Source organism: Antechinus flavipes, chromosome 4, assembly GCF_016432865.1.
Source record: "Antechinus flavipes isolate AdamAnt ecotype Samford, QLD, Australia chromosome 4, AdamAnt_v2, whole genome shotgun sequence".
In the NCBI taxonomy this organism is placed as follows: Eukaryota; Metazoa; Chordata; class Mammalia; order Dasyuromorphia; family Dasyuridae; genus Antechinus; species Antechinus flavipes.
In genome coordinates this window covers 210,770,288-210,785,421 of record NC_067401.1, presented here as the reverse complement: position 1 = coordinate 210,785,421, position 15,134 = coordinate 210,770,288, and the positions used below count along the sequence as shown (strand labels likewise).

Here is a 15,134-nt window from a genome sequence, read left to right as displayed (position 1 = left end):
TAAATTAGGGGGAGACAAGGGTCCTATTGGACCATTCTGAGGCTAAAGCAAAAGCATTTAGAGGGGAAAAGATTGGATTAAGAGTTAGCAGATATGGGTTCAAATTCTGGGTCTACTGGTATAAGTCAATAGATAGCAATAGTCAGATTACTTAGCTTCTCAGTGCCTCAGCTTCCCCACCTGGGAGTAGGGGGTGGGGAGCAGGAATCATAACAAAACTTTCCCAATTGTTCATACATACATAGTTATAATAGTGAAACAATATATCATATTGGAAAAAAGCATAAAAAGCTTCTTTGAGGTAGATAATACTGCCAGTAGAAGGCCAGTAGAGGAAGAATTGAATTCAGATCCTTTCTCTTAATAGTTGTATGACTCTAGGCAAATCATTTAAGCTCTTTTGGCTTATTTCCTTATCTGTAAAAAACAAAAGTAACAGTAATAATAATCATAGCACTTATGTCACAGGTTTTTTGTGAGGAGTCAATGAAATAATATGCATAAAAATTTAAAGCATCATATATATACATATATATTATATATATATATATATATATATATATATATATTTGTATGCATGTGTGTGGGGGGAGGTAGAGGGGTGTATTTATAAATGCTTGGAAACTGGGATATTGTGGCTGAGTTAAGTATTTTTTTTAAAAAATCAACAAACCTTTTTATTTCATGCCTGTTTGCTGAAAAAACATTTCCAAAATACATAATTTTAGTCTTTGGTTCTAGTGATACACACAAATATGAATATGTGTATATGTGTGTGTATATTATACTAATTAGTCTACTATTAGTATACTAATATCAACTAGGATATTTATATATATATATATATATAATTTTGTGTGTGATATTGAAATAGGTATATATAAATATGTGTGTATGCATGTATGCGTATATATTTATTATTTTGTGTGTAATATACTAATTGGGTATATATAAATATATGTGTGTATATGTGTATTTAGCTATATATCCAGTGTATATACTAGATACTCATACTTAGAAATTGTATGCATATATTATTAGCAATTAAAATTACTGATATTAAAATTCCTTTTATATATATTACCCCTCTAATTATTCCCATCATCTGCAGCAATGTCAGAAGTTGAATAGGAATAGTGATAGTGGAGACAGCAACTTAGTCCATACCACCCTAGTTAGAAAAACAGCAGTGTTGTTCTGGGTGAGTCAGCACTGCCTTGTCATCCTTGGGGGCCTGGACCCTGTGATCTGGGGCCCCTTATTTAGCCTCTTCACACTAGAGAAGTCACATAGGAGCAGTGTGACCACAAGAAAGTTGCTTAACATCTCAAGAGTTGCTCCCACACAACTCTCTAGTTATGTAAGAGTTGTTGATAGTCCCTGGAGAGGAAATTTCAACACCAGGGAGTTCTTTAAGCCAACAAATTTTAGGAGGGTGACTAGACACAGCACAGTTGTAATATCTTATGGGGTGAATTGAAGTAGCTATGCAAAAATATAATTTTTTGTCTTTGACTTGTTTTACTCAAAAATTACCTCTTAAGTCTTGTTACATGTTTTTATTGGTCTTTTCTCTTTAATTGTCCTCCATCTTTCTCTTCTCTATGCCCAGAGGAACTTGTCCCTCCTGAACTACAACAGCAGGGGTAAAACTTCCTAATAATCTATTACATGGACCTCTATAAGCTGCTTATGGGGCAGAGGTCACCAAGAAGAGTGACTATATATCAAAATGGATTAGTTTTAACCAATTATTTCACTGTGAAAAACTCTTACACACTCATATCCAAATAATTCCATCAAGTTAATTCCCATTCCTCTACATTGTTGCACAGTATTTTCATTTCCACTTACTCTATTGCTTTTCCTCTTAGGTACTCTCCAGTTCATCCTGTCTATATCTTGTTTGTACATAGTGATTTGCTTGTTGTCTCCCTCATTAATCTGTGAGCTCCTGAGTTGGGACTGCTTCTTAATCATTTTTGTACCCTTGAGGATCTGTGAATGCGTGTGGTCATTTTTCAGTCATATCTGACATTTCTTGACTTCATTTGAGATTTTCTTGGCAAAGATACTAGGGTGGTTTGTCATTTTTCTCTAGCTCTTTTGACAAATAAGGAAACAGGGTTAAGTAATTCACACAGGGTCACACAGCTAAATAAGTGTCTGAAGCTGGATTTGAACGCAGGAAGATGAGTCTTCTGGACCCCAAGCCTGGCTCTCTATCTTAACTTAATAATGCTTTATGACTTGACTTCCCATGCAATTGCAGTGTGTTTTTCTTTTCTTTTTCTTTTGCTAAGGCAGTTGGGGTTAAACAACTTGTCCAGGGTCACAAAGTTAGGAAGTGTTAGGTGTTTGCGGTCAGATTTGAATTCAGGTCCTCCTGATTTCAGGGCTGGTGCTCCATCCACTGCGCCACCTAGCTGTCCCTTTCTTTTCTTTCTTTCTTTTTTTAATTGCAGTGTATTTTTTTAGGATGAACAGAGGGCAAGAATAAAAAGCCCCTTGTTTTTTCTTTTAAACAACACTACTCCTCTTAGTTAATTTATATTGGTCCAGGATCAGATTCTATGAATAGCTTTTGAGTTTTGAAATTTTTATTCTGCAGTTATTTAATTTGGGCTGATGCAGTTTATAGAGAACAGGGCATGGTATTATTGGTAAACTGATCAGCTTGTGTTTTGTGATTTTAGGGAAAAGTTCAGATTCCCTCTTATAAATGATGCTCTCGGACTCAATTAAAGTGAAAGTAAAATTTAATTATACAATACACGGAATAGATTGCTTGCAGTAACAACCAATACAGCAAATAATACATAAAAGACAAAGAATAATGAGGATTATGATTAGGATAGAGGAAAGAGATAGAGAATACATCACCGATTCGAGGGAGCACTAGAGTGGCTGGGGGCCCCATTCTGCAGCCTTCAATTCGATCTGGAAAAGTGGGTCCCAGGCAGATGAATATCTCCATGGGTGAGGCTCCATAGAGGATACTTTACCGCCTTTTATAGGAATCAGGACAAAGAAGGCTTTGAGCCAAATAAAGACATCATATAAGACAGGGAAGTACTGACAAGGGCTCCAGGTAGTTATAGTCAAGTGTTGCATCAACAAGGGGGGCAGTCCTTATCGACAGCAACTGTTCCAAGGAGTGGCGAGTTCCTGGAATCATGTAGTTGGAGCTAAAACACATGTGGTATGTTCCAGCTTATAGGTCAAGTTCTCACGGGAGAAGGAGATAAAACACCTGCTCTTATGGGTTAGGGAATGGTCAAGTCCTCACAGGGGGAATTATGTCCTACCTTGGTTAGGTTCACAGGTTCACATGGGGATTAGATTCACATGGAGATTGGGTTCACATGGTTTGGATGGAGATTAGGTTCACATGGGGAAAGCCATGTTCTTACAATGATTTGAAATGAACTTACTAATAATATGGAGATTTCCTATTCAGCTTGGTATGAAAATGTTCCATAAATTTGATTTCCCTTTAATTTCATTTTATGTGCATTCTTTGTTTCCTGTGATCTTTCTCCTCCATATTTTTTAATACAGCTTCTTTTAAGTGACAAAGTTTCTTGGTTCAGCTATAAGTCAGAACTATTCCTTTCTTCAGCTCCAAATTCTTTTTAAATGAAATGATTTAGAAATGGGGAATGTAGCTAATTCAATTAATTGGATATTGACCAAAAAAATCAAAGCACTTTTTTTTTCTACTTCATGCCTATTTGCTGGGGAAAAATGGTTTCAAAAAATGTGAATTCACTTTCCTGTTCTAAGTTGATCAAAGTAAATATAATTGCAGATTTAAAGATTGAAGATCATTCCTTAGAACTTCAATTCTCACTACTTAATGTTGCAGGTAGAGAATTAGGAAATTGAGCTGAATTGCTAAAATGGTCAGGATGTTTGCTATTATATTTTAAACTAAATTCCTGGTGTGAGTGTGTTTGTGTGTGATCTCTTTCTCCTAAAAGTGAGCACCACAGAATCTACACTTTTGAATTATGTTAAAGGAGATTAATTCTAATCAGTCCATGTTTAAATAAATTAATTCATGCTATTTAATGAAAAGTCAAAATGAAGCTTAAATATTTTGGTCACAAGATGAGAAGATGGGATTCAATGGAAAAGTCCCTAATATTTGGAAAGACTGAAGGAAAAAGGAAAAAGGGATGGCAGAGGATGAAATAGATAATACAATGGGAAAATGAATATGAATTTGCAATGACTTCAAGAGATAATAGAAGATAGAAGGACCTAGCATGCTCTGGTTTATGGAGGTCATGAAGATTTGGACACAACTGAACTAATGAAAAGTGAAGAATCTAAAAGTGAAGTGTGAGGACAAAGAAATCTGGTTAAGTCAAGAGATATAATCAAAATTTCATTGTAAGCTAGGTGGTTAGAGTGCTGAACCTGAGAGAAGGAAGACCTCAGTTCAGTTTAGGACACTTAGTAGCTGCGTAACCCTGAAAAAAATCACATAATCACTGTCTGCCTCAATTTCCTCATTTGCAAAACAGGGATAATAAATAGGATTGTTGTGAAGATCAAATGAGATAATATTTGTAAAGCACTTTGCAAATCTTAAAGCATCATATAAATGATAATTGCAATTGTTTTCTTTGCCATTATTGTTATGGATTAGCTGGTGAGGGTCTAGTCTTTAGAGCACTGAGATTCTTGAATAGAGCATGGAAAGTTAAAGTCTACTATTAAAAATAATACAACAATGGTAAACCTGGCCTCAAACACTTACTCTTTGTGTTAGTCACTACTCCTGATTTCCTGGATGGAAAAAAAAAACTGTCACAAGTTTAATACTTCCAAATCCTCCCATCATTATTTTCAAAGGTGAGAGCATTTTAGAGGTAGAAGAAATATTAAGAAATGATCAATGTTCATATTTCACAAAGATGAAGAAGTTGAACAAATTAAGACCCTTCTTGGATACCTCATTGTATCCTAAATAATAGGCACCTAAAGGTGTTGCTTGTTATGCTAACCACATTCAAGTTCTGGCAATGTGGTAAAGGTTCCAAGAAAAGGGATCAATGAGTTGAGCCAAGATGTTAGAGTGAAGGTATGGACTCTTGTTGAGCTCTCCCCCAAACTCCTCCAAACACCTTTGAATAATGACTCAAAACAAATTCTAGAGCTACAGAACTCACAGAAAGATGGAGTGAAATGGCATGAATATTCTCTACATTTCTGTATTGACTTTTGTGATAATATTATCTCTGAGATAATTTCAAATAACTAGCTTTGACATGGCCCCAGAGAATACTGAATGTAAAGAAAAAGATTTATGGAAGATTGTAGCAATCATTCCTCTTTTTTTCTGATGCCAATGTATGTCACTCCTTTGGATGCTTTAGTGTTCCTAAATAATTGATTTTTTAAATTTATTAAAATAAATCGATTTTAAAAATTGATTTAAGTTGACAAATAAGGTTGGCCATGTCCTTTGGTGCCAAGAAGAAAAGTCATTGAACACTACATAAGCAGTCCTTTATTTGTAATAGCAAACATTTGGAAATAACCAATAAACAATGTTTTCTTTAATTGCTTGTTTTAACCTGTCAAATTTCATGGATGTAATGTAGTGTTTGCTCCTTATTCTATAAGTTAATTTTCATTCTGTATTCTTTTTTATTACAAAAATTTTATTCCTTATTCTTGATGTTTGGTTGGTTTCATGATTTTAAATTTTATAATGATTTGTAATAGCATTTTTCAAATCAAAAAGCCTTTATTAAATGTCTACTTTGTGCCAGGTACTGTGCTAAGTGCTTTAAGCATTGAGGATATCCTTGATGAAAGCAAGAGAACATAATTATGCTTTGCCTTTAATGATTATACAGTCAAGTCAAAGGTATTAGAGTCTATTAATGATTTTTTTAAAAAAATGTTCATCTGATAAATCAAAATGCAACTGTAGACTCCTGAAAAAAATCCTTCTACTTATTCCTGCTCCTCAAAAGACATTTCCCATATCTACATTAAAGCTGTAACAGATTCAATAATAAATGTAGCCATGAAAATAAATTTTGCTAAGTTTTGCTATCAATTGCAGTGTAAAATGGGAAGGCACAAGTCACCTGTGACTAGGAAAATGTCAGCCACATTGCCCATATAAAAGGATCTACTTAGCATGATACAATAAACTGAGTGTTGGACTTAGCATAAAGAACACCTGGTTTCTGATAACACCTCAGATCCTTATTAGCAATAGGATCCTGGGCAAGTGTATGTAAAATAAAGAGGTTGAACTAGAGAGGTTCTAATATCTTCCCTAACTCTAAATCTATGATTCTATAATCCTTACTGGTAACAAGGTTCTCCAAATGCTCCGAATTTGTATATGTCCTTGAACTAATGATACTACCAAATGCCTCCTCAGGGATGTAAACGCACAGTGGCACAACAGTGCCTCTTTAAATATCTAAATCCTAATATAAGCTAAATAGGCCACTGCCTACGTGGAGCAACATGAATGTTGTTGAAATTCACAGAATCAGTCAAATACACTGCATCTCTTTGGTCTGACCATCCACAATAGAAAAAATAAAATAGATAAAAAATATATTACCAAAGTATGATGTAGCTAAATAGGTATTCTATCAAATTATTTTAAAATATATTTATAAGGCAGTCAAGCTGAGTCACATTTGCAAAATTTCATAGTGCTTTCATTATCCTTAAATTGCTTAATGCTATAGAAGTCTACTTTTTAATTTTAATTTGACACCAAAACACCTCAGGATCGCCATTAAGACTGACTCATGGAATAATCATTTTCTTAAAAGATTCAAAATTACAAGTAACCCAAGGAAGAAGATGTATAGTAGCCAGCTTTTGCATAGGAAGGATTATGAAATAAGAAGAATGTATGCAAAGTATTTTACAAAGTCTTACATAAAATCAATAAAGATTTTATACTAATACTAATGTTTTAGTATTAGAAAAGATGTCATTGAAAAAAAGATATGAGCTGGTCAAGTACTAAGATTGAAAATATATAGATAGTCCATACCTTCAAAGTAAAATCAAGAAAAAGACCTCTGTACAAAATTAGATAAATCTTCTAAATGGCTTTATGGGAAATATAGACAAAAATTCTATACAAGAAAACTTTCAGGGGCTGACATCTGTATTGCTAATAAAAGGATAATGATGCCAGTTTTTAATATAAAATTCAATTTTAATTTCTAAGCACTCAAATTTAAGAACAATATTTTTAAATAGATGATACTATACTGAACAGTCATATCTGTACAATATCAATTATCAACAAGAAACTAACTCCCAGAAAAATCAAGTGGCTTATCTAAAATTACACATACTGTTAAAGGGAAGGGAACAAGCATTTATTAAGTGCCTACTATATACTAGGCAATGTGCTAAGCATTTTAGAAATGCTATGTCTTTTGATTTCCACAAAAACCCTGGGAGGTAAGTGCTATTATTATCCCCATTTTAGTTGATGAAATGGAGTCAAGGGAAATAAAGTGATTTACCCAGACTCACAGTTAATAAGTGTGTGGGGCCAGATTTCAACTCAGATCTTCCTAACTCTAGGAACAAATTATGAAGTAGTGAACAATTTTGATTTTAAAAGTACAGAGAATGTAATATATCTGCATTCTCAAAGTTGAATAGACTGACATGTGGTAGATTGCTTGGTTTTGCAAAAATGTTCTTCTTTGTTCAAAAGGGGATGGGGTTATATGGGGAAATGACTCCACTGTAAAAAAAAAAAAAACAAAACAACAACAACAAACTACATCAATGAAGCTTTTTTTAAAGATAGGATTGTAAAAATCATTATAAAATTCATAAGAAAGAGGAAATTTCCTCCCTGCATCAACAGGACGGTTTATTTTGAGAATGAATATTATTCTTTGAAATGTTCTTAGCGATAGAACCAACAGAACAATAAGGAATATCGTATTAGATCTCCTTTTTTAGTAGTTTTTGTCTGTTGGAAGTCAGAAATGTGGTCATTTAAATTCTTGTGATATTGATTCTGAGCATCATCATCATCACTCTTCCTTCCTATCGCCCAGTGCCATTTTGATGCTCCAAGAGTATGCTAGAGCCAGCTTGATAGCAAATGCTTCAAGTCAGGATTTGATTTATTGTTTGGTAGATTGTCTAGAGCAGGGGTGGGAAACCTTTTTTCTGCAAGAGCCATGTGGGTATTTATAACATCATTCATGTGACATACAGAATTATCAACTTATGGAATTCGTTGTCATGTTTTTGTGCCTAGCTTTCAACTCATCATCTCCTGCAATTGTCTCAAATGGCCCACTGGCTGGATATTCCTCCCCAGGGGTCCTCAAACTTTTTAAATAGGGGGCCAGTTCACTGTCCCTCAGACTGTTGGAGGGCCAGATTATAGTAAAAACAAAAACTTTGTTTTATGGGTCTTTAAAAAAAGAAATTTCATAGCCCTGGGTGAGGGGGATAAATGTCCTCAGCTACTGCATCTGGCCCGCAGGCTATAGTTTGAGGATCCCTGGTAGAGAAACAGTTAAATGAATAGAATGCTGGCCTTGCAGATCTGGAGGACCTGACTTCAAATTTGGCCTCACACCCTAACTAACTGTGTGCCCCTGAGCAAATCACTTAACCATGTTTGCCTCAGATGGTCATTTGTAAAATCATCTAAAGAAGGAAATGACAAACTTTTCTAATATTCTTGCCAGGAAAACTTCAAATGGAGTCATGAAGAATTGGAAGTAACTAAGTGATAATACAATAAGATTGTCTGGATTAAATGTAGTGATGGATAAAATGTTATTAATGCTGATTAAAATTATTTTAATAGTCTTTCCCAAATACATGCAAAGATAGTTTTCAACACTCACCTCTGCAAAACCTTGTGTTCCAAATTTTTCTCCTTTCCTCTTCCCTTCCCACTTCCCTACACACAGCAAGTAATCCAGTGTAGGTTAAAAATGTATTCTTCCAAACATATTCATTATACTGATCAATATGGCCATATTTGTCATGTTGAGCAAGAAAAAGCTGATTAAAATTAAAAGTGCATCTCTTATGTACAATTTTCCCCACACAATGGTAGTTGTTAAACATTTAGCAGCAACCACTAAATAGATCTCAGGGAGCAGGGGACAGCTTTTGTGGCAGAAATGATCCCAGATTAAAAAAGAAAAAAAAAAGCAATGCATGCACATTATAATAGTTTCATTACAATATAGTTCATAGTGCCCCAGTTTGAATATTCCACAAATTATAAACAGATACAAAATCCTATATAAACTTAATTGTCTAAAAAGACAAGAAGTATTCCTGATCCCACGATGAGCATTAGATATTGTTTCCACCTTATTTTATTGTCTTATATTTTTTAAAATAAATTTACTAAAAGAAAAGCCAAATAATTGATTTTTTGGTATAGTTTAACACCTAAAGTCTTTATTACCTTTAATAAGTAAAACTAAGTCATTAGTAGCTCTTTTTATCTATTACGTGTTCTTTTGCACATATGTATTTTTAAATTTTCGTTATTATTTTTAACAAAGGTTAAGCTGAAACATTTGCTGAGCCTCCAAGATGACACCATACAAACTGACTGTGATTATCTGTCTCTGCGGATGTTTGGTGCAGGTCCATCCTTTTGACTGGCCAGACCTAGATCCAATTAACCATATAAAATCAACAGGTAAGAAGCGGCTGACAAGGACTCAAGTATGAGTCTCAATTTGGAAGACATTACTTAACTGTGTTCATAATCTTGGGCAGTTCACTGGAGCTCTGAAGGTCCCAGCTTCCTCTGACTCTTTAAAATGAAGGGTTTGTCCAAAGACCCCAGCTTTTGGAATAAGAATTCACTATTTGACAAAAAACTGCTGAGAAAATTGGAAATTGGTATGGCAGAAACTAGGCATTGACCCACACATAATACCATATATCAAGATAAAGTCAAAATGGGCTCATGATCTAGGCAAAAAGAATGATGTTATAAACAAATTAAAAGAACATAGGATAGTTTACCTCTCAGACCTGTGGAGGAGGAAGGAATTTGTGACCAAATAAGAACTAGAGATCATTATTGATCACAAATTAGATAATTTTGATCATATTAAGTTAAAAAGTTTTTGTACAAACAAAACTAATGTAGACAAGACTAGAAGGGAAGCAATAAACTGGGAAAACATTTTTACATTCAAAGATTCTAATAAAGGCCTCATTTCTAAAATATATAGAGAATTCTGAAATTTATAAGAATTCAAGCCATTCTCCAATTGATAAATGGTCAAAGGAAATGAATAGACAATTTTCAGATGAAGAAATTGAAACTATTTGTAGTCATATGAAAATCACTATTGATCAGAGAAATGCAAATTAAGACAACGCTGAGATCCCACAACATACCTCTCAGATGGCTAAGATGACAGGAAAATATAATGATGAATGTTGGAGGGGGTGTGGGAAAACTGGGACACTGATACATTGTTGGTGGAACTGTGAATGAATCCAACCATTCCAGAGAACAATTTGGAACTATGCTCAAAAAATTGCCAAACTGTGCATACCCTTTGACCCAGCAGTATTTCTATTGGGCTTATTTCCCAAAGAGATCTTAAAGGAGGGAAAGGGACCCACATGTACAAAAATGTTTGTGGCAGCCCTTTATGTAGTGACCAGAAACTGGAAATTGAACAGATGCCCATCAGTTAGGGCATGGCTGAACAAGTTATGGTATATGAATGTTATGGAATATTATTATTCTATAAGAAACAATCAGCAGGATGATTTCAGAAAAGCCTGGAGAGACTTACATGAGCTGATGCTGAGTGAAATGAGCAGAACCAAGAGATCTTTATACATGGCAATAAAAAGATTATATGATGATCAATTCTGATGGATGTGGCTTTCTTCAACAATGAGATGATTCAATTTCTGTTGTTTAGGGCTGAAGACAGCCATATATACGTAGAGAGAACTGTGGGAGCTGGATGTGGACTAACAGCATTTTCACTCTCTCTGTTGTTGTTTGCTTGCATTTTATTTTCTTTCTTGTTTTTTTTTTCCTTCTTGATCCAATTTTTCTTGTGCAGAAAGATAAAGCTAATACATGTATACATATTTATACAGTTAACATATATTTTAACATATTTAACATGTATTGGATTACCTTCCAGCTAGGGGAGGGAATGGGGGGAAGAAGGGAATAATTTGGAACAGAAAGCTTTGCAAAAGCCAATGTTGACAAATGACCCATGCTTATGTTTTGTAAATAAAAAGCTTTAATTTTTTAAAATGAAGGGATTGTTTGGAGGAAGAATTGAGAAACATACATCTCCTTCTTTCTTTGCAGAGGTGGGGAACTAGGAATGCAAAATGTTATATGGATGTTGTATATATGGATATACTCTCTGACTTAATTGATTATAATCTCTAAATCTATGGATCTAAATAGATCATTGGCACCTGACTTTCTAGTGTATGTTAATGACCCCTGGCCCTTGTCCTTTGATCAGCTACTATCTCCCTTCTCACTTCTAAGCTTTTCTATCCATCTGCTACTGAAATCTTCTGTATGCATGGGCTGTCCCCATTATAGTGTCATTTCTGAGAGAAGAAACCATTTCATTTTTCTTTTCTTTCTATTAGTATTGTCAATGCATCGGACAATTCTTGGCACATGGGATGTGCTTACTAAATTTTCATTTACTGGAGGTTTTGAAGTCCAATGCCCTCATTTTTTAAGATGAGAAAACTGAAGCCCAGAAGAGTTAATGACATAAGAAGCAGGATATAAAGCCCAGGTCCTTTGACCAGGGGCTTTTCTACTGCCAAATAGTTTGCTGAACTACTTTTAAAATATCTTTCTCAATATTCTTTACATGGCAGGTCATTAAAAATAGAATTTTTAAGGGCAGCTAGGTGGTGCAGTGGGTAGAGCACCAGCCCTAAAGTCAGGAGGACCTGAGTTCAAATCTGGTCTCAGACACTTAACACTTCCTAGCTGTGTGACCCTGGGCAAGTCACTTATCCCCAACTGCCTCAGCAAAAAAAAAAAAAAAAAAAAAAAAAAAAAAAAAGATAGAACTTAGAGAGATTATATTGAATCAGTTTTAGATTATAGATTCTCTTGGTAGTCTGGTAAAATGTATGGACCCCTGTGCAGAATGTGTTTAAATGTATAAAATAAACTACAGGATGTCAATAAAAATAATAATAAAATACAAAGTATTAAAATTTCATTAAGACTTCTGGGATATCTTATATATCTTGTTCTAAGCTTAAAATTGCTTAAGACTGCACTTTTGGGGCACCTAGTATTATAAACTTAACATTAAAATAAAGTTGCAATTTCTCAATGCAACTTCATGGAAACCTGAAATATTTTATTGGTTGAATCTGTTAACTTCAGATTAAGAATCTTTAAACTAGAGATGGTCTCTTAATGCCCTTTCATCTCTGAATCCTCTGATTCAATAAATTCCTGGAGTGAAAGCTCCCTCCTCCAAAGATGCTGGAACATCAATCCTAAAAGAAATCACAGAGAAATACAACCAAGCTACCATCCACTGAGGTAGCTTCAATTTTGTACTGTATCAAGGAGTAACCAACCTCTAAAGAGGCAGTCTAGTGGTAGGATAGGACAAAGGATAAAGGTATATAGAAAAGAAGTCATTTGGGATTGCATATCCTAAAAGGCTTTTCCTCTCCATTTTTCTCCTACTGTATTCTCTGGCCTTCTATTGCATTGTACCCAAATTTTTTTTTATGTTATGTGGAGGAGGACCAATTAGTGATCTTATTGTCTTTTCCAGCTAGAAGGTAATCTTCATGTGAGAAAGGATTGTTTCATTTATTGCATTTATACTGTCAGCATCTAGCATGGTATCTGGTACATTTTAGATACTTAATGATTATTTATTAATTGGTCTTGTTGTATATAGAAGGATTTTAAAAGACTGTTCTCATTTGGAAGATTAGAGGAATTAGGGTTTAGAATAGTGACATTTTTTTTACTTAAGTAACTAAATGGGTGAATCACAGGGTCACAGATTTAAAGTTGTCAGTAAGGTCAATCCTTTTCATTTTATAGGTAATGAAACTAAAGTCTAGAAAAGTTGTGATTTGCCTCAAGTCATATATAGATAGAAAAGATGAGATTTGATTATGGATCCTCTGATGCCAAATCCAGTATACTTTACATATGAGATAGTTTTGCTTTTCAAGGGGAACTTTGACACCAAAGATAGGAATCAATTTGGCTTATTTTTACTTTGCTATATTAAATAGAATATTTTTCTATTTGAAAATATAGATTTGAACTCAGTTCCTTCTGACTTCAGGGCCAGTCTAGATGTTCTTTCTTGAACTTAACTGCCAAGCATTTAAACTATTTCAGAGAGTGCGACTCTGTTGGACTGGCCACATTGTTCAAATGCTAAATGTACATTTGCCAAAAAGACTATTTTTGAAGAATCACACATGGAAAACACTAACAAGGTGGTCAGAAAAAGCAGTACAAGAATACTCTCAAGGTCTCTATTAAGAAGTTTAGAATTGATTCCATGACATGGGAGACATTGACACATGGTGTGCCCTCACCAGAGAAAGGGCTGTGCTCTATGAGCAAAACAGAATTTAATTAGCTCAGAAGAAACATGAAATGTGCAAAGGTAGAGAAGTCTCTCCAAATGTCCATAAGGACTATTTGTGTCCAACCCATGGCAGAGAATTCTGAGCTTGTATTGGTCTGATTGCTCAGAATCAGACATGCTAACTTGATTCTAAAATAGTGGTGTCATTTTGGTCTTCTTCAAGAATGAAGGACACCAACCAACCAACTTTGCTATGGAGATGGGAAAGAGATGTGTTGGGGAGCAAGGATGAGGAAGTAGGCAGGGGAGTGTCTGGAGAGACAGTTTTAGGAATGGTCAGACCAAACATCCATAGGCAGAAAGGCTCCTGGTTTCACAACAGAAGGTTCTGTGTTGTTAAAGAAAGTTGCCTGAGGCCGATAGGATAAGAACTTATCTCTGTGGGCCCATCCAACCCTGATTCATAAATTTCAACACATTGTCTCCTAATACACCTGATTCAGGTGCCAGAGTTATTGGAATGCTGCCTTCAACCAAGGTTCCAAGAAATACTATGGAGTGTTTGGAGCTGCCCACTTGTGCTTCTGAATGATTACAGCTTTATGGTAATTCACATGCTTTATAAACAAGAACAGACTTGCTGGGCTCCCCAGTCTGGGAAATTAATGCATCAAAAGATTAGCAATGGTCTATGTCCATCTAGTGTCCATAGGTCAAAGGTAAAGAATTTTTTGTCATTTTCTTCATATAAGATTCCAACATCATTCATCTTCTCCTGAAAACAAGCAGAAACTGGAACCTCATTATTCCTTTGTGCTGGGTTTTATGCCTTCTTTTTAAAGAAAGAACAGAGGAATACAGTGAAGCAATAAACATTAAGCAATAAAACATTAAGACAGAAAATTTAAGATGATGAGCAAGTCCTATAATTTGGAAACATTGCTAGCAAATAGTTTATAAAGTAAAATAAATGGGAAATGGTTGCAAGTCAGAGAGAACTCATTAAAGAGCTTGGGGAAAAAAAGAACTTAAATCATATAAGAAAGGTAGAAGAAAATTGGGAAAATAAATGAGAACAATGCAAGAGAATTATGAAAAAGAGCCAATAGTTTAGAAAAAAGAATACAATTAATTAAAAACATAGAACTGGGCAAGTGGAAAAGGAAGTTCAAATGCTAACTGAATGGGAAAAACAACTCTTTAAAAGTCAGAATTGGGCAAAGGGATTCTATGAGATATCAAGAAGTCAATCAAACAAATTCAAAAGAATGAAAAAAATGGAAGAAAATGTAACATCCTTCATGAGCAAAACAACTGACCAGGAAAACAGATCCAGGAGAAACAATGTCATAATTATTGGACTATTGGAAGAGATAATCAAAATGACAAACTGGACGGCATCTTTCAAGAAATTATCAAGGAAAACTGCCCTCATATCACCTCAGGAAAGGTATTCCAAAATAAACATTCTAAAAAACATTATAGCCAAGTTTTAGAATTATCATGTCAAGGAAACAGTATAGCAAGTGGTTG

The 15,134-nt window shown here is 34.6% G+C and overlaps 1 protein-coding gene across 1 annotated transcript in view; it reads left to right on the top strand.

The window, feature by feature from the left end:
• Window positions 1–15,134, top strand: part of PLA2G7 (phospholipase A2 group VII) — a 73,928-nt gene that overhangs the window by 18,612 nt on the left and 40,182 nt on the right. The window contains exon 2 of the mRNA XM_051997096.1: window positions 9,561–9,700. Coding sequence (XP_051853056.1) covers window positions 9,592–9,700 — 109 coding nt within the window. The 5' untranslated portion in view covers window positions 9,561–9,591. The remainder of the gene's footprint in view (window positions 1–9,560; window positions 9,701–15,134) is intronic.